The following is a 20,105-nucleotide window of genomic DNA, read 5'->3' on the forward strand; positions in this document are numbered from 1 at the left end:
CCACCTAATCAATATGACAAACTTACTCATGGAGCTCTGACCACTCAGGGAGCTTCTAAGACTTTCCACTGAGCCCCCTGCTTTCAGTTTTGGTTTCTCAAGTGTGCTTGTAGGGGGCAGAGGAGATTCAGGGGAACCAGGTATCCCATCTATGCTGGAGTCCTGAAAAATACATTTTGACATGTAGATAAATATATATAATTCAACGATTAAATATAAAAATCAAGGATACCATTTGTGCATAATGAAAAATTGGGATGATCACATGAAACTTTAGCAGCTAACTTTTATTAGCACTAGTAAAGAGAAAAAGCACTAGCACAAAAACTGCCACCTCTCCTAATGAATATTGGTTTAAATATGATGCATCAGCTATATAGAGTAACACACCCAACACCAAATGTAAAATATTTAGAGGGGATCCGTCAGCAGATTTTGCTATGTAATTTGACAGCAGCATGATGTAGGGACAGATACCCCGATTCCAGCAATATATCACTTAATTTACTGGTAATACAATCAGTTTTCTCTGCTGCAGATCTAGTAGAGCTCAGAATGATTAGCTCTGTATAACCCCGCCCACACGACTGACTGGCTGCTTTCTGTGTGTATACATTGTATATTGACAAAAAAATGCTAATCACTATTGGGTATACACAGAAAAAACACAGAAAAAGTTGACTAGGAGGCACAAGACACCTAGTACTGTGAAGATAATCTGCTGATAAAACACTTGTTTTATTGAAACAGCAACACACAGCCTAGTAAGTGAAATATCACTTGAATCAGTGTCTCTGCCCCATAATGCTTTCAGACTACATAGCAAAAACTGCTGACAGATTCCGTTTAAGAAACAAATAAAAATGACACTTTGGAGCTATGCATTTTATTACATATAAAGATCCATCTTTCATATCTATTTGTTCACAAACCAGATACACTGTAAGAAAAAGATCTCAGTGGACTCTAAAGTTCAAAACCTCCTGGATTCACACCCCTTGTTGTCTGCAGTCTCAATCCACTCTCAAGTAACAATTTACTTTTAACCTCTGTACATGGCCAAAATTATGCAGAAGTGTGAATGCCACATACATATGTGCTTGCTTCAAATTTTACGTCAAAACTTGGGCCAAAATCTTACATCCTGAATTCATCTATCACCTATGAATCATGTGTTGTAAATATAGGAATATGGGATGTCCTAAAGGCATCAGGAATATTAATTGCTTCTGGGTTCACTTCTATTAGGCTCTATATGTAGCTTTAGGACATAGCAGCATATTGCAGAGCTTGAAGATGAGCTATCAGTACCAGTTAGTATGCGTAGATTTATATTTATGCTTTATAAACCTTCATTTAAATCAAACCTGTCCCTTCCAAAAATGCTATTTACCTGTGGATATAGTGGTAATCTGCAGGAAAATAGTGTATAAACCTTTTATTTAGCAAGTTTACTGGCACAGTGGCTACAGAGAGAAAATAAAGTTCTATTTTCCCTGCAGCCACTCACCAGTCATGGGAAGGCTCAGTGTGTGGTTACAGTCACTGCTCACTACAGAGTGTGCATGGCATAATCACACCCCTGCACCTTGAGTGACAGCATGCTGTGCCCGCCCCAATGACATGAAGCAAGGAGCTGCAGGGAGAATATAACTTCATTTTCTCCCTGTATCTGTGCTTCTAGTAAATCAGGATTTAAACCCTATTCACCTGCAAAACACCACTATATCTGCAGGTAAATAGTATTTTCGGAGCTGACAGGCTCCCCTTAAATTTCTAGGCTGACCTATCCAAATGACCATATACTGAACAATCACAACAACCAATCGAAAGTCAGCATGTCAGTGTAAACTGTACCAAACGACGGAAAATTACTGTGTGTAGAGGCAGCAACTTTTCTTTCCAATGACGGCAAAAGTTCAGACAGGCCAAGTACACAGAACCTACGACTAGTCATAAAAGTAGTCAAATGAAAGCTATAATTTGCATTTTGCAAGACCAGCAGCACATGTACTTAATGTCTCCAGTAGCTGGAATAGAGGCACAACGTGATCTCTGAACCACAATAACCCCTTTGTCTGCTGTGTGTGTCAGACGACCATGGGGCACCAGAGCTGGCAAGGCTTTCTAGCTCTTACTGCTTTTTAGCTGAAGTCTGTTGGTTTGCAGAGTCAATGGAAATCCTTTATATGTTGTAACACTGCAGGACAATGGCTACACGTCACTCACAGTTCATGGCTGAAGCAATGCATTCCTTATCGACCATGAACCAACATCATTCTGTACAATATACAATATTCTTGTAGAAAAATTGTGGGTTGGTGACATCAACGCAATCAGATCTCTACACCCTTTACCTGTCATTCATGAAGTGGGGGGGGGGACACTCAAAAACAAAAGCTTGAAGTTTGCGGGCTCTGGTGCTAAATGTGAACCATGTCATCTAAAGACCACATCTTTTCTAGTACGAGGGCAGTAGCGTTTAGGGCACCAAGGATGAGGAGTCGCTAATATATACAGAAGCTGACATTTTATTAAGGAGTGCACAAGTATACTAGCTTCAAAGGTTGCCCTTCAATACAGCAGAAAGTGCCAACAACTGGCATTCAATCTAGACGTCTCAAAGGGACATATCTGTGGGATCAGAGGCGTAAAGTGTTGTCAGCTTGGGGTAGCTGGCGCTCATCTGTCTATCATGGATAAGTGACGCCAATGGTGTTTCAAAGGGGATTTTCTGTTCAAATGTTTAAAATACTGATATGACTAGCCGAACAATTATTTGTCATGATATCGGCCACACAATGCTCTAATAATTATAGCCATGGAAAGTCAGTCACCAGCAATTCTAACTCTTTTTCTGCATGGTGAGAGGTTAGGGATAGAGATGAGGTATTCGATTAGATGTAGTCGGAACTGTGGAAGGAGAACAAAGGCAGAAGAAGGACTAAGGAGGAAGAGAGAAGAAGGGGGAAAGAAGGAGTAAAGAGAAGAAAAAGAAAGATGAAAATGGAGGAGGAAAAAGAAGGACGAAAAGAAGATGGAGGAAGAAGTAGGAATCAGAAGATAAAGGAAGAATGAAGAAGAAAGAGAAAAAATAATAAGAAACCAAGAGAAGGATGAAAAAGATAAAGGAAGAAGAAAGAGGGGGCAGGGAAGAAGAGGAAGAATGTGGAAAAATAAGATGGAGGAAGAAGGAAGAATCAGAAGATAAAGGAAGAACGAAGGAGAAAAAATAATAAGAAAGAAAAAGAAGGAGGAAGACGAAGGATGAAAAAGATAAAGGAAGAAGAAAGAGGGGGCAGGGAGGAAGAATGTGGAAAAATAAGATGGAGGAAGAAGGAGTAAAGAGAAGAAAAAGAAAGATGAAAACGAAGGAGGAAAAAGGACGAAAAGAAGATGAGGAAGAAGGAGGAAACAGAAGATAAAGGAAGAAGAAAGAGAAAAAATAAGAAAAAAGAAAAAGGAGGAAGACGAAGGATGAAAAAGATAAAGGAAGACGAAAGAGGGGCAGGGAGGAAGAGGAATAAGGTAGAAAAATAAGATGCAGGAAGAAGTAAGAAATAGAAGATAAGGGAAGAATGAAGGAGAAGGAGAAAAAATAAAAAGAAAGAAAAAGAAGGAGGAAGATGAAGGATAAAATAGATAAAGGAAGAAGAAAGAGGGAGCAGGGAGGAAGAGGAAGAATGTGGAAAAATAAGATGCAGGAAGAAGGAGGAAATAGGAGGAAGAAATAAGAAAAAAAGAAGGAAGAAGAATAGCAGCCTACAGCGACCCAGATTTTGTCATTTCATATGTGATTAATCCATTTGGGACTTCCTAATATCATATTCCTTGTCTATCTTGTGTAACGCACTTTTCCATTGATAAGATGGATTTCATATTAAGATATATGTGGGAGTTATATGTACCAGCATATCTTTTTATGGCGTTAGTAAATGATTTAGAAAATGAAACTGTGTGGTTCATTATGCAATACGACTATTCTTCTCTGACACAGAGCTTTGACCGGAGGGGCCAAGGTTTATAAATGCTATGCTTTTACAAAGTGTTCTTGTACGAGAGCCTGCTTGTCATACAGCTCCGCACAGCTAGGGGGCAGCATATACCAGTGTAGTCTATGGCTCTAGCCTTGCAGATTGCTTTTCTTACACATGACTTTGAATATGTGCTGCAGAAAGGGATTATAGAGTGTCTATTATTCTGTATGTAAATGCCGCTGCTTTTCCATTAATCTTCGGGAACATAACATCATTCAAATGTGCATTTGTTCATTGCGTTTGGAGGAAAAAAGTGAATTGTGTATGGTATGCTCAAAAATTAGCAGAATCTTCATTTCTGTACTATTATCTGTGTACAGCAGGTTTGCACATAAAAGGAGATTATCTTATTTGTTTCTATGAGCAGCAAAAACACTTTTTTCTTCTAGCACAATGGCTGTTCTGGTACACTGTCCTCTGCCCCATCTTAGGTTATATTCACATGGAACGGAAATATTATGGATTTTCCAGCCATATTTTTGGATAAAAGACAACAAAACTTGAAAAAATCTCATCCACACACTGCAGAAGTTTCCTGAACAAAAAGTGATCCAAGCCAAACCAGCTCTTATTGTGGAATGGTTGCTCATGTGTAGATTTTCCCCATTGAGCTCAGTGGGGAAATCAAAGGGTGCCAAATACCTCAATTGTTCAGAATGCTGCCACAGATTACCAACGGGTCTAACGCAAAAGGTTCCACACTAAGGGCCCGATTCATTATTATTTTGATCAATTTTGTGCAAAAAACGCTAGTGAATACCACTAGAGTAAAAAAAGAAAAGTAACTTCAAAAGGTCCACAAATTATGAAATGGACCATTACATTTTAAATTCTAGAATATCATAGAATGGTAGAGGTGGAAGGGACCTCCTGGGTCATCTGTATGTACTGTCATCCCGGTGCTCGTATGCTAAAAGCAGCCTGATCTCCTGCTGATCTACCATATGTCCTCTGGGCCTCGGGCAAAGAAGTGTCCAGCAAGGAGAGCCAGGGGAGGAGAATATACACACTACTTCATTATAGCTGTTAGGCAGCATCAAATCTGCATCATTTGTGGTAGAATTGATTCCCTACAGTCGTCTGTGCATTTGCAACAGAAATTTGCAGCAAATCTGCTTTCGTGTGAACTTACCCTTACGATAAATAAAGCCTCCAGCTATATGTGGGGGTACTACTAGAAGGTAATGAATATGTGCTAACAGCATTATGGCCAGACGATTTCAGCCATTACTATCCTTTGGAGACATTATCTTGGTGGCCCCTGCACCGACCTGTTGGCCTTGCTATTAGGATAGTAACGCATATGTTATTACAGTGTCATTTCTTCTGGCCAATGAATGTGTGTCTGAGTGGAATCTAGGCTTGGACCCCATGTAGCCTTGGCCGGAGTCCAGGCTCTTTTCACCCGCTGTGCTATGGTCCCCACATGCACTGGCCAGCTCAGACAAGTATTCAGCATTTTCTCACTCCGGACACCAGTGCCAGTTTCTCGGCCCCCTTTAGCATGGTTCCTAGAGGCTGGAGGCTATGCATACATACATATGTGGAAGCCTGTTCTGCAACACAGCTGGGATCCAGGACAGGACACATTGTTTCTGCTTTCTGAAGCAGCTTAACTTCAATAAACAATTTGCAGGAAAGGAATGTAAATTTCCTACTGACCTGCTCTGACACTGAACTTGTGTATTTCTTGGACATCCTTTTCCTCATGGTTTCCTTGACAGACTTGACTTTTTTACCAAGTGAGATCCTCGGCGTGGTGGGGGACTTGATGACTTCTTTGTATATAAACTCACCATCTTTCTCCTGGAAGAGTAAGTCAGGTCAAGCTCTGCTTTCCAACAGCTACATGATGGCTAAGAGCCTAGGGCAACTAGCTATTTGCGGAGCCACGTGTACGAGCGAATGGTTGCTAGAATCATAATCTTTCTTTTAATTCCACAAAATCTTGCATACACAGGGAGGCATTGAACATTTTTGGCAGAAATATCTTCGAGAGACTGAAAAATGCTATTTTTAGGTAAGATTTGAGAAACACTAATACTAAACAGCTTTGGACTTCAGCTTCACCAACAGATCTTGGTCCTCCAAATCTATGAGGGAAGACGGGAGTGACCTAACACATGAGCTCCACAAGCTGAGAACCATAGCTACCAGGTCTACTACCTAAAGGAGTATTGCCATCTCAGATATTCATGGTATATCCATAGGATATTCTACAAAAGTTCAATAAATACAGGTCACACAGGTAGGACCAACATCTATCTCAAAAATGGGGTCATCACTAAAGCTTTTTTTGAGGTGGAAATGCTAAAACACAACACACACCCAGGCATTTTCCGGGTGTCTTTTTATCCTTCCCATTGCTTTGTATTTTAAGTACTGGGCGTCTTCCTAATGGAAAGGGCCATTAAAAATTTTCATTTTACTGCTTTTAAACACTTTTGGAAGCCCAATGCATATTAAAGAAGATGAAAGCATGAACTTAAAAACAATAAGTCATTTTTTAAATTCATTCTTTTGAGAATTTTTTTTAGCAATTATTTTGTTTTCAAAGCTAATAAAAAAAAGAATTTGAAAAAAAAAAAACCCGCAGTATGAACACAACCTTAGGCTATGCTGACAAAGTTTTTTTCAGGAGTTTGTTATACAGAAACTCTCCAAAATCCTCCTTAAAAACCTGTGGAAAACTACACACATTTTTTCATCTCGTTTTTCATTTACTTTTTTTTTCCTGAAGAGGTTTTGAAAAACGCCTGGTGGGAAGAAAGTACATGTCACTTCTTTGATGCAGTTGCTGACGGAAACCTGTCACTATCCTATCAAAAGGCCGCCAGAGCTCTTCCAAAACTCTTAAAAATAGCTTTAATTTAAGAAAAACTCCTCCAAAACCTCACCAGAAAAGGAGGTTTTGCAATTGGTTTCTGCTTGAAAACTTGCATTTTTTTTTTACATTTGGGAACATGCTCAATACTGGTGCTACATGGTGACATCTTGCGAGAGAGGAACCCTCAGACTAGTTACGTCACCAAAAACACTCATGCAACTTGTCTACGACCTGCTCAAAAAAAGTCAAAGGTAAGTCCAGCAAGTTGCAGTTGAATGTGATCTGCATTGACATCTATGGCAAAAGAGTCACTTGTGACCAGTTACGGAAAATCCAACACATTTGGAAACATTTTCAACTCTGTCAATGCGAGACTATAGGAAATCATAGGATGTGATGTTGCAAGGTGTAGCTTTAGCCTTGGGGCGCAGTCAGATGACCGTATAAATCGGAACAAGATTGGACCGCAATGCAAGAACTGGCTGGTGGATCTCCTGATCCAAGCGTGACATGTCTATACAGCTGTCATGCTAAGGTCAGGAGAGCCGTGACCAGTCCAAGCATTGTAGTCGGATCTCAGTCCGATTTATACATCCATCTGACTGCAACCTTAAGTCTGGGGTCACACTTGCGAGAAACTCGCATGAGTCTCGCGTCCCAATACCCGGCACTGCCGCTGGCACTTGGGACCGGAGTGTGTGGCTGCATATATTTCTATGCAGCTGAGTGCTTCGGTCCCGAGAGCCGGCGGCAGTGCCGGGTATTGAGACGCGAGACTCGTGTGAGTTTCTCGCAAGTGTGACCCCAGACTAAAGTGAAGTATCTTCTCTCTAGCAGCTCCCCGGCATTCCTGAATATTGAAGAGTGAGCCCTCCTGGTGGTCCCAGATAGGCAGCTGCAGAGGATTTTACCCAATATTACCCAAATTGCCACAGATCTATGTTTGAGAAGTGCCATATCACAAGATCTCAAGTGTTTTGTAGTCTGGATATTGGTAGATTTGCTACTATGGCTTTGGATTATTTCACTCCTACCATCCAACAATAATTAGATCTTTGTTACAATTTCCAGCAGCCAATTTCATCTGATTGTCTACTGAATGTACTATATTTATCCACTTAAAAAGCCAAATGAAATCTGTCAGCCTGCTTGTTGGCAGTGTGCAAATAAAAAGTTTTCTACACTGCACTAAACTTTACATGTTTAATCAAACACAGAACTTCAGCTAAGTGATGGCAGTGAAAATTCCTATAGAAGCCGAGCTGCCAGACCGCTAGCAATGTGACTTTTCTGGCGCGGCTAGTGAATGGGTAATAAAAGTCTTGTGACAGAATCCCTTCAAAAATAAACATTATTGTTGATCTTCATGCATAAACTCTGATCGGAGAATGAGTCAGTATTGTAACCAATCAGAGTTCAGATTTTATTTGAAAGCCATGATCTTATTGGTTACTGACTGTTTTTGGATTAGTTTTTATACACAATGAGGTCAAGTAACTGAAGATAGTCCTGGAGAGGGCTGTAGAATGTAACTTTGAAAGAAATCTGTAGGGGCAAAGACCCTGATTCCAGTGATGTGTTACTCACTGGGCTGGGTGCTGTCATTTTGAAAAAAAATCTGTTTTATCCGACGCAGATCTACCAATTATGTGACTGATGAGCCCCGAGTAACCCCACCCTCACCACTGATTGGCAGCTTTCTGTGCATAAGCAGAATCTGCCAATCAGTGCTGTGGGCGGGGTTATACAGAGCTCATGAATATGCTTGACTACATGGCAGCAGGTTTACTAGTCCTCTAATGATAATCTCCTGCCAATAAATCAGTGATTTCATCAAAACTACAGCAAGCAGCTCAGTAAGTGGCGCATCACTGGAATCATGGTCTCTTTCTCTACATTATGCTGCTCTCAGATTAGTTGGCAAAAACCTGGTTACAGATTCCCTTTAAGGAATCTGTCAATTATATAATGTATGTATACACAAGAGTCAGATAACATAAGTATCTAATGCTTTGTGTCTCTTGTATACACTACATTGGACTATGAGAAGAAGCGCCATGAACTCACCAGAGGGTCCGCATTATTTCCAACATGTAGAGAGCGATTGTTTAGGTCAAATCCACCAAAGCTGCAGGTCCGCTGTGAATTAGAAAGAGTAGAAGGGAAAGGAGCAGATAGCAAGAGAAAGATGGGATAATGGAGATAAAGAAGAATACAATTAATCAGACAATGAATGTCATCCAGCACAAAACATGCAGCAATGGAAACCGGGAAAATAAAACATTGAAGTATTTGATGTTACACCACAGTGATTCATGCTCACAAAATGAGGTCTGTGTGTATCACAAGCTTGATAAGAAGTTGTTTGTCTAGGACATTTAGTTTAGAGGCACAGAAACCACTTAATACATTGCTGGTTGAGGCGCCATTATTTGTAGACTTCATCAAAGTCTTTACAGACTTCTATCAAGCCTCTGATGGATGTGCTAATGTATTAACCATATGGCTCATTGTTCACTAAACCCCCTGCCTGATCTTCTCCCCCCACTTCTTTATCTGCTTCCAGTATGTTACATGGAGGCATGGTATACACTTTTCTAAAAGGGACTGAACAATAGTGGAAAATATCTGAATCTACATGATATTACTATATACTATACACAAAATCAATCATCATCAGGTAAAAAGGTCAAGCATAAAAGTAAAAAACGTCTGCTTATCCCTGCCACATAAAAAACTTTATTGACACAGAGGTAGACAATGACGATCCTAAAGAAACACAAAGAAAACACCTTAAACCACACAAAAAAAAAGTATAAAAAATCAATCCAAATAAAAAGTGGGTATAGCCCACTGCAGCTGCCCTTTTTCTAAAGCTGGCCACATGCATGAGATGACATACATGTGAAGGCACCCACCGACAATCTCAGGTCGAAGGGATGATTTGTTGTCGGATATTAATTTGCCTGATCCAGAGTTTTTTATATCTCAAGATATGCAGCCAAAGAGGTGTTAATGCAAAAGTAGCAATAGGATAAGTTGCCCTTGATCATGCATGGGTATGGTTAAAGCTCTGGACTAAATAATCACTTCGCAGCGGTCCAATGTCTACGGCCCGTTTGAGGCAGATTGGAAAAAAAGTTAAGTTGGGAACTGCAGAAGATCCTGTAGATTAGCTTGCAAATATTCACATTGTATAAGGATTCAATCATTCATTTTTTTTTCCCTAAAGACTGACCCCAACCAAAATATTTTTTTCTTGTTTCAGAAATAACCACACCTTTCTTTTTTATGTAAACCTCCGATCTTTCAAGAACTCTGTAAGCAACTTATTCCCCACGTATGACAACAGTATTCTTGATATACGCGACTACAACATGGAGATACTGTATGTGTTGTCATCCGGACAGAACAAGTGATCATGTACAGAAAGCTATGGTATTTTATTCGACGATCAGGCTATCCCAATGCTGGACGTAAGTCAAGAGATATGCGAGGATTTTAATTCACATGACCCACTTTACACTTTGGATACAAATAGATCGTTTTATAAGATCATTGCTCTGCAAATGAAAGTTAGCAACAGCTATAATCCTTGATGATTCTCAAATCCCTCCATGTAATTGTATCCTTATAGTAGTTATACCTGAAAGACATCCTATACTTATACTTATTTTTTGTGGATATGTTTGGGTTATGCTCATAAAATATTTCCAAATGATCGCTTATACAGCGGAAACTATACACTGAAAACGTCCATGGGCTATAGCGGGCTTGACGGATGCTAAAAAAAAATGTCTCCTTTTGACCTTTTTCTTCTTTGTATTAAAAAGCATAGATGGCTAGGTTTAATCATGAAAGGAGATTATGATGGGATCTTAGTAATTAGAATTGGATCCCAGTACCATATTTGCTGGGCGTCATACTGTCATCATAACTATACGGCCTGGTGGTCAGTTACAGTCAGATTAGACGTGACTATATCCCTGGTGGGACACTAATCCCTTTCCAAGCTCAGTGTCCCTTCTCTATACTCCATTCAGTACCAATCCTGTCTTAAAGTGGATCTGTCAGCTTTGTATGCAGCCGTATTTAAGGGGTAGCATCTTACAGCTACAGCCAAAACCAAAAGTGCGAAAAAATACAAATAGTAATGCTTCCAATATTTTGATGAGAAGAGCACATCCCTGCCACACACTTTATCAAACAGCCCTATCGTGAGGCAGGTAAATCTGTCCAGGGTGCCTTCAGACGTTCGTACAATTGGCTTTGAGGTCAGACCACATTGCACAGACTGGCCGCAGGTCTCCTGACCATAGCGTGACAGTCTCATATGTTTCTATGAAGCTGTCACGTTGGGTTGGGAGAGCCGCTGCCAATCTGTGGCGCAACGGTCAGATCTTAGACCGATTTGAACAGACGTCTGAATGCACCCTAAAGCCGACAATATAGGTAATATAAGACCAACTGGTTAAGAGAAAAATGCTGCCCATTGAAAAAACTGGTTAAGCCGTGTATTTCCTCCCAACATGACAAAAGGAAAGGGAAAATCAATCATAGAAAATTGTTCTTGGATGTATCAGTGAGTGTACCGAGTGCTAACGCTGAGAAATAACCATAATTCTAAAGTAAAATCTTTTCCAGAAATCTAGATTATTATTTATTATAGGTAATTGCACGATCAACAGCCAATATCGTTATGGTCAGTTTTCAATTCAACATTGTATTCCATTTGTTTCACATAGCCAATTGGTGCAGATTTATTAAAGAGTTTTGTACACAATGTAAACGTACATTGGGTTTTCCATGAATAATTATTTTATCCGTACGCTTCCAAAACTTAAAAATAACAGAGGTTTACTCTCCGACCCTGGTTTTGATAATAGTTTACAGCCTGCAGAGGTGATGTCACACCTACCGTACATCACGTGTGACCGCTGCAGCCAATCACTGAGCTCAGCGGTTGTGCTGTCTACATTGGCAGACAGCTGAATTTTATCTCGGTGACTTACGATAGTTAAATAAACAGGTGTAATAATAACATTTAAGTTGGCTAGTCTAAGTTTAAACCTCCTGTTAGTTGGCTTACTATGTGCCAGAAATTTGCACCAAAATTTTTGGCACATTTTCTGGTGCACAGCATCGCACATACAACCATACTGTCCCTAGAGGCTATGTCCACTTATCAACGCATGCATTGCCCTTCATTTCTTATGTATGACATTTAGAATTTTGAAGCACTTAAGTTACCAAATCTCCCCCATTATATCCAATTATATCTTATTAGCTATCTATAGTGTCCCTATTCATCCCAACACACATGCCCCTTTCAATTCTTGCCTTTTCCTGTATACTATGCATCGCTTCCTATTATATCTCTTTGTGAATTTGCACAGGAAATGGACAATTTACTGGCCTTTTGTCCAAGTAAGCAAAAAAACAAGACCCTTCAGCCCTCTCTTCAACACTAGAGACATTTCTGTGAAAAGAAAACATAGGAGGCAGCTGGAGGAAACAGAGAAAAAGCCAGGTTTTAGAAAACAAAGGACTGTAACCACACTAGGGAGATAAACAGATTTTGTAGCTACTTTATATAATGAGGGGAGGACATTGCTGGAAGTTTCAGCTGGTACGTCAGTGAAGTATGGATCTCAAGTAAAGCGAAAAGAAACAAGTCCTCAGCTTAAAAATGGTCAATTAAAAAAAGAGATCTATGATAAACGGCACGAGAACAGAAAAAAAGGAAGACGATATTCTGCTTCTTCCATATCCTTAAAGCTTTTTGCTATTCCTCATTACAATTCAAAAATTATACACGAAAGCCTCAGAAACATCGCAAGATACAATGAAACTGATCAGGCTAGAAGGAAACCTACTAACATGTCTGGACATTGACACGATTGTTTATTGTAACCTATAGATCCCTATTAATCCTAAAGGCAATGCCAGAATAAAAAAGGGTCCAATGCTGACGCTTCTTGCACATGAAACAATTAATGGAATGATCTGTGGCGACATGCAATCAGAAGAATCTTTGGAAAATAATAGGTATATGACATGAACACAACCGCCTGCATGCTGCGTAGTCTGAAAACAAAATGGCACACGGGATGACCACTTCCACAACATGTGAACCCTCTCCATGCCCCAGAGATTGCAGTCAGCGATACGTTTCAGTCTGATAAGTGTGAGACTCCCTGCTTACACAGGATGGGGAATAGAGAAAATTGGGCAATTCTATTGAATGTAAAAATAGTTTTACCTTATGCCGAGTAGATGTCTTATGGGATATTTGTGAGGCCGTAAGATGCTGAATGGCATTGTAATTACCAGTAGGAGTATGTGAGCGCCAATGCAGAATAATGAAATCTTTCTACAAATGGCAGAGTCACTGCCGTGCAGAAGTAAGAGCGCCTTGAGGCATCTTTCCATGAGATAAGATTTGTCAGGCCTGTTTACGGTTGTGTAATTAGATATAGCTCTATAACCAAAATGTGAGAACACAAAGAACTGGCACATTATTCTGCAGTACAGAAACCTAGAGTATACTACACGTGGCCACTAAGGGACTATTTTTTACATACAGGCATATTATGTAACACAACAATGTCTATGCAGGGGACTCTACCCACACAAAATGTTCACAGTTCATTAAGTATTTGGAAATAAATGTTAGCGGCTAAGCTTTCTTTTGGCATCTATCTGAAGTGGAAAAATGTGCACATCTAAAGTGAAGATCATACGTGGGAAGGGTTATGTAAAGTCATCGCTGACTGCAGCTCAGTAGGAGATGGAAGGCAAACACCAAGGGAACATTCAGACTCACAGACTTTTGATGGATTCTTAAGAGAACCCGTTTAGTACAACGGTCCACAGTGGCTGCCCATTTTCTCTCCGCTTCTTCCTCTTCTTCCAATAAGCACCGCTTCTCAGCCTTGCTAAGAGTTCGGTCACTGACAGGTCGGACAAGATGAGTCAAGTTCAAATGACTGTATAAGCTTTTCTCAACCACGTAGGTGATGTTGAATTCGCTGACCGTGCGGCCCCTTGGCCTTCTGTTTGGAAAGACACTGCTGCCTCCTTTAGTCCGTTGGCGGAAAATTTGCTGATCGCAGACTGGAGAAGATGTTCCTTTCCTAGATGGTCGCTGGCTGAGAAAAGCTCTAGCACACGAGTAATTAGAGTCAAGTTTCTTCAATCTTATCTGCTTCCTGATATTTTGTACCTCTTCCAGAGAAACCAAAAGATGATGTTTCTGCCTGTTTCTATCATAAAAGCAAACACTTTCTGTACTACTTACCCCATGGCTCAAGGAGCCAAGGCTTTTCCTTAATTCTCGTTCTGTCATGGAACGGGAAACCTTTTGGGATTTGTCATCTTCAGGATACGAAAAAAAGGTTCCAATTTTCTTGGGTGGCTTGATAAGCCCTCGACCTTCTGTTTTACTCAGTGTCTTTACTAGTTTTCTGTTAACGCTCATTGTGTCAAAGTTTCCAGACGAAGGAGACATAGAAAGTGGTAAATCTTCTGGATGGGGTTTCTCTAATGATTTATCTTTACATTGCGTCTTCTTGTGGACTCCAGAATAAAGTGCTGATTTATCGTCTACAACAGGAGTGCTGTGAACTGCATCTTCTAGACCTGAAAACAAGATATCAAATTAGTAGGTGACCAATATTCATAAATGTCACATTTCTAAGTGAACTTTTGCAATTTGGTGCCAAGCTTGCATGATCACGGCTTAAAAACCACCCTTTCTATTATGAATCAATTAATTGTAATAATAGCTAAGGCACTGCCAAACGTTTAAAGAATGTGGGAAGTCGCTCTGCCAAAGAGAGCCTAAAGAATCTTGAACTAAAGCAGATGACATTTCAGTAAGGAAAAAGTTCTAATTATTTGAATTGCAAGTTACATAAAAAGCATGATCATTTTAAAGCCGGATGCACCAAATAGCTGATATTAAAAAATAACTTCATAGATTTCATTACTAAACTGGCTGCTGCATTTTCCTAATGTTTTGTTATAGTGTCCAGAACTTGGGCTCTCTTGTATGGGGTGCCATAAAAATGAATTATGGAGTTATTTAGATTTTTAATTGGCCAAAATTATAGCGACAAACTTTTAACATTAGGACGCAGTCAGAGGGCCGTATAAATCAGACTGAGATCGGACCACAGCACTCGAACTGGCCACAGCTCTCCTGATCCGAGATGGAAAGCTGCATAGAAATATATGAAGCTGTCACGCTCGGATCGGGAGAGCTGCCAGCCAGTCCATGCATTGCGGTCTGATCTCAGTCCAATTTATGAGGCCTTCTGACTGCATTGTGAGACAAAGTAGGTAATCATTTCATCAACACTGGCGGGCAGACGCAGGAGGCCATGGGGCAGGCTCACCAAAATTTTTATGTAAGAACAGTGCAGTAAAAGCTTTGAAAAGTTACAAAATGTTTGTGCAACGTGGCGTTGCGCAAAAAAATTAGCAACTTTTGGCATTTTTATGTCAGTTTGAATCAGCTTCGCCAAAATGGGTTGAACTGGTGAGGAACTGGAGCAGGACGGGAGTGGTCATGCCCACTTGTCCAACTCATCAAAAGTGCTGACATTTTGTATGGGAGAAATGCTACTCCAGTCTCTGACGAGAGTAGAATTCCTGGTATGGCGAATGGAGGCACATGCCACTCAGAAGAAGCGCCACAATCATTAAGAGGTGTGCGTCATTTAATAACACTGGTGCCAGCAAGACTGACGTAGCACGAATTAATTGGCATCCATAAATGTGCAAGAAAGCAACGTGAGGGCCTTAGACAGGTAAAAGAACTAAAGTAAGTTAAGAAATTCTAAACTGTAATATAGTACATCTGGGCTATAAGAAAAGACATTTTGGGGTAGCAGAAGTGGCATGAAAGCCAATGAGTAATGGTTACAATTCCCAACATTGTAGGATTAGTTCTAATACTACCCTGCTACTGTCTACATAATGGAGCATTAAGTATGATGCTTCTCCTATCATATTCACCTTCCGTATTTGGCTTTTTCATTTCTTCAGCTCTAATAAGTTTCTTCCTCACTCTTCGAGTAGAGTTCACAAGTTTGTGCAGTCTCTTAAATTTGACTGACTCCTCAGATTCATCTTCAGACTGTTCTCTCGACTAGTGGAGAAGGGAAATAGACACAGATAGACATAGATAGAGGGCTACAGGGTAGTGGAATTCAGAAAATCAACATATTTATTTCTAACAATCTACTTATTCTACAAAGAGCAAAATACTAACCATCCCAATACAGCATGTCTCAAAAGCATTATAATAAAGTTCTGCAAAAATATGGCAAATCATAGATAATGTCCAAGGGAAGAGAGGCCACATGTGCTCACTATTCAATGAGAACATATGAATCACCGGGATATTCATACCAAAAGTAATGCTGGGAATTTGTGGTGAATAGCAATCACTTAGAGTTTATAGAATTAGGCCAATATTATCTTTATATAATCCTTTAGTCTGTTGAAAAATCCTTTTCCTTTAAATCAGGACCCCCAACGATCTGAAAGCTATAAGATGTTGACATTAGCAAGGCGCCAGCTTCTTTCTTCCGTTATACCTCTTCCTTTGCCCTTTGAAAAAAAGAAGTGTCCACCATGCTTCCTGAATTTAGTCTATGTGGTGGGGAAAGGACTGAACTTCTAATGGAGATAATGTATAGACTAGTACTGAAAAACGTAAGTAAACTTGCAGCCAGGATTATGAGGATATAGAATAGTACCATCTCCATATAGAATGTTAGGCTTCTATAGCCATAGCCTGCAGCACTGTGTTCTCAAGCCTGAATGGAACTGGTTAATGGGAGGCGCCGAGCCTATCATAATACAGAAGATATTCCCCAACCTCAAGTCACATGTTTATTTATTTCCTTTCCTCTTACATTTGATCGCATGTGCTGCATCCCAGATGTTCTGCCTCAAGAGCGCCATATAATAAAATAACAGAAAAATGTGTGTCTTCTCCAGCAGCAGCGACAGCAGATGGATCAAGATGGAATAGAGATCCTGTCCGTGATCCAGATCGTACACAATGCCATCGCCCCACCCGTAGAGGTAGACCATGTCTGCAGAGACTTACATAGCAATTATGTTGTTACAATAAACATCAATTCATTACACTGCTTCTTTATGAAGATATATTTTGTTACAATAAGTTTTCGGTTGATTCTTAAGAAATACATCCAAGCTGTAATAAGTAAGGTAGAAGATTGGCTGCTTCATGCAAAGTCTCGGCACTTCCCACTTGGATGAAATATTGCTCTTCCTCTATACATTAAGGTGACTCTATTAATCGGACATTTCAATTTAAGTCAGAAAGGTAAATAGTAATTTTATTGGTGTCAGATTCTAATGTATTCATCTGTTTACAACCTATCATGCTATTGCAGAATATGTGCCAGTCACTTATCCCAAGGGTTTTCCCACCTAAGGGAAAAAATGCTTTTCTACCTGCTTAGTAGGTGACAAAGAATAGGGCTAAGCTCGGTCTTAAGGAGGATCTAGCACCAGGCCAAATGTGGCCAGGTTTTGCTCTTATTTGACACTCACAACAAGATTTTTTTATCCACCACATATGGGCCTTTGTACTTAGTGCTAATTGTTAAGGTCTTCCAAGGGGGCATGGCTTACAGGATTCTCTGATGGTGTGTTTCTGGATTACTCTGTGGGCACACCCTCTTGGTAAAGACCATCATAAGTAGCGCCAAATAAAAAAGGCCCCTATCTCTGAAATTATATGTCAGATTTAAAAATAAAACAATGTTGAATAAAAACAGACAGGGAAAAACATCATATCACAAAAAGAATCAGGCTGTGATCCCAAGCTATAATGTCTGTATACTCTTTTGCTTCCTCCCCTGCCCAGGAGCTGTGGTACAATCAGACCATGTTCCTGTCTGGTCAGACACAGCCATTGCACAGTACATAGCAGGGACACATTTATAAGATTATCTCAGCTGTCACGCTCTGACTATTCGTGATTATGGAAAGGGACCCTGAACCATCCCTAGGACCGAGGCACTAACTATCCCTGCTCCCAAAGGTACCTCTAAAGGTGAGGAGGTTTGGGCCACCAGCCTTACTGTTCTTCTGTTACTCCTTAGCTGTCCCCTCCCCCTCCCCTAGAAGGCCTGGGATAGAAATGCTAGTGTATCAAGACGTAAGATAGACAGGGATAATAAAAAGTAAAACATACAAACACTCACCAAAGGTATAGAGGTATATTTGGAACGATAAGAATGTACTAACCAAATGGAAACAGCACAATGAGGAAAGCATACACCCAAAAACAGCACGCAACATTCTCCAGTGACAACAATGTTCTCAAATTCAGCACAACATCTCCAAGGAGCTAGGAAGCAAAGCTTTCACTGGTAAGGAAGAGAAGGTTTGACCAGATGTTATAGGAAGAGGAAATGACCAGACCAGGAACAGCTATGAGATGGAGCTGTTTGTTTCTGACCAGCCTAGAAAGGGTTGTTAATCTCTTAAGCACCAAAGGAAACAAAATCCATTTAATATGAAACACAAACACACCGGCTAAATGGAAGATCTGTGATTCACAAAACGTAGTGATTTTCTAACCCCAGATTTCCAAGGAGGACAAGACCCGCTTGTGACATCAGCACAGGGGCATTATATTTAAAACACGTCCAATTGTGGAAGTCATTATTCCAATAAGTATTGATTAAAAATTACTTTTGTTAGTGGGAAAACCCCTTTAATGACCAATTTAGAAAACAGTTTTCATAATTTAATAACAATAAGACACAAGTGAGGTCTTTCCACTGAAATGTACCCTTCTACAGGATTATTTCTTTGTTACTCCTTCTAAAAATGTATGAATAAATTCACAACTAAGGATTAACGATCCTCTTGTTAATGGATATTACGCCTCACAACCCACACTGACTTGCCTATGGCAGTGTGTAGAAACAACCAACTAACTGGTTACATCATGTTGTCAATGTATTTATGGATGTAAATAGTTTAATGTCCAAAAATGACAAAAGTATTCTAGGAGTGACAATTCTTCTGGTTAGCTAATAAAAGTATCACTCTTAAAATAATTTTGTCATTTTTGGGCATAAAAGTATTTACATTGTTTTTTTGTGGCTAACACAGTAGCTCAATATATTTTTTTATTGTACATCAATGTATCCATAAATTCCTAGGAGAAATAAGGGAGGAAAGACACAATATTACGATTGTATTATAGTAAATACAAATAGTTACCGAAATGGATGTCGAAAAAGCTGAATTATATGCTGCATGTGTATCAACTCAAACCAAGCTCAATTTTTGTGTTTTTTCTTTGTATTTTTGCATTCTGTGCAAGCTGGGGTGTGGCCTCTCTCTCCTGAGCTGGAAATTGTATATAAGGCTGTGTGCCCACGATGCGATTTTTAAGCGTTTTTGCCGCGATTTTCGGCACGAAAACGTTTAAAAATCTTGTACATGATGCACCCCATGCATTCCTATGGCATTCTGCACATGCTGTGCTAATGCTGCGCTTTTTTCAGCGGCGGAATCGCATCGCGGAAAAAATCGCAGCATGATCATTCTTTTGTGTGGAATCGCAAAGAATTGCCGCGAATCCGCACCCATAGGAATGCATGAGAATCGCTTACTTCCCGCATGTGGCTATGCCCACCATGCGGGAAGTTAAGCGTCTCATGTGCGGTTGGTACCCACGGTGTGGAGGAGAGGAGACTGTCCTCCAGGCCCTGGGTACCATACCCCTGTAAAAAAAAGAATAAAAAATAGGGGTATATTTACCTTCCGACGTCCCGCGCTGCATTCCCGGGCCGCAGCGTTCCCAGTAATGCCTTGCGGCAAGGTCCTGTGATGACGTAGCCTCGCGAGATCGCTATAGTAACGCGAGACCAACGTCATCACAGGTCTCGCAAGGCATCGCTGGGAACGCTGAGGCCCGGGATGGCAGTGCGGGACGTCGGAAGGTAAATATACCCCGATTTTTTATTTTTTTTATCATTTTTAACATTTTATCTTTTACTATTGATGCCGCATAGGCGGCCTCAATAGTAAAAAGCTGGTCACACTTGTCAAACACTATGTTTGACGAGTGTGACCAACCTGTCAATCACTTTCCAAGCGATGCTTCAAATCGCTTGGAAAGTGCTTGAGAAAATCACGGCAAAATTGCGAACAGAATCGTGGTAAAATCGCGGTGAAAT

General features: G+C 40.2%; 1 protein-coding gene across 6 annotated transcripts in view; it reads right to left on the reverse strand.

Moving 5' to 3' along the window:
- The window catches only part of SASH1 (SAM and SH3 domain containing 1), a 222,841-nt gene that overhangs the window by 52,441 nt on the left and 150,295 nt on the right, over positions 1–20,105 (reverse strand). For 4 of the 6 annotated variants that reach the window (XM_073575658.1, XM_073575657.1, XM_073575659.1 and 1 more), the window contains 5 exons: positions 15,886–16,018; positions 13,691–14,505; positions 8,932–9,003; positions 5,700–5,843; positions 27–162 (listed from right to left, as the gene is read on the reverse strand). In XM_073575658.1, the coding sequence (XP_073431759.1) occupies positions 27–162; positions 5,700–5,843; positions 8,932–9,003; positions 13,691–14,505; positions 15,886–16,018 (1,300 nt within the window). The remainder of the gene's footprint in view (positions 1–26; positions 163–5,699; positions 5,844–8,931; positions 9,004–13,690; positions 14,506–15,885; positions 16,019–20,105) is intronic. The other 2 variants (XM_073575660.1, XM_073575662.1) reach the window with 2 other exon arrangements.

Source organism: Dendrobates tinctorius, unplaced genomic scaffold (genome assembly GCF_039654945.1).
Source record: "Dendrobates tinctorius isolate UK_male_01 unplaced genomic scaffold, ASM3965494v1 ptg000046l, whole genome shotgun sequence".
Classification (NCBI taxonomy): Eukaryota; Metazoa; Chordata; class Amphibia; order Anura; family Dendrobatidae; genus Dendrobates; species Dendrobates tinctorius.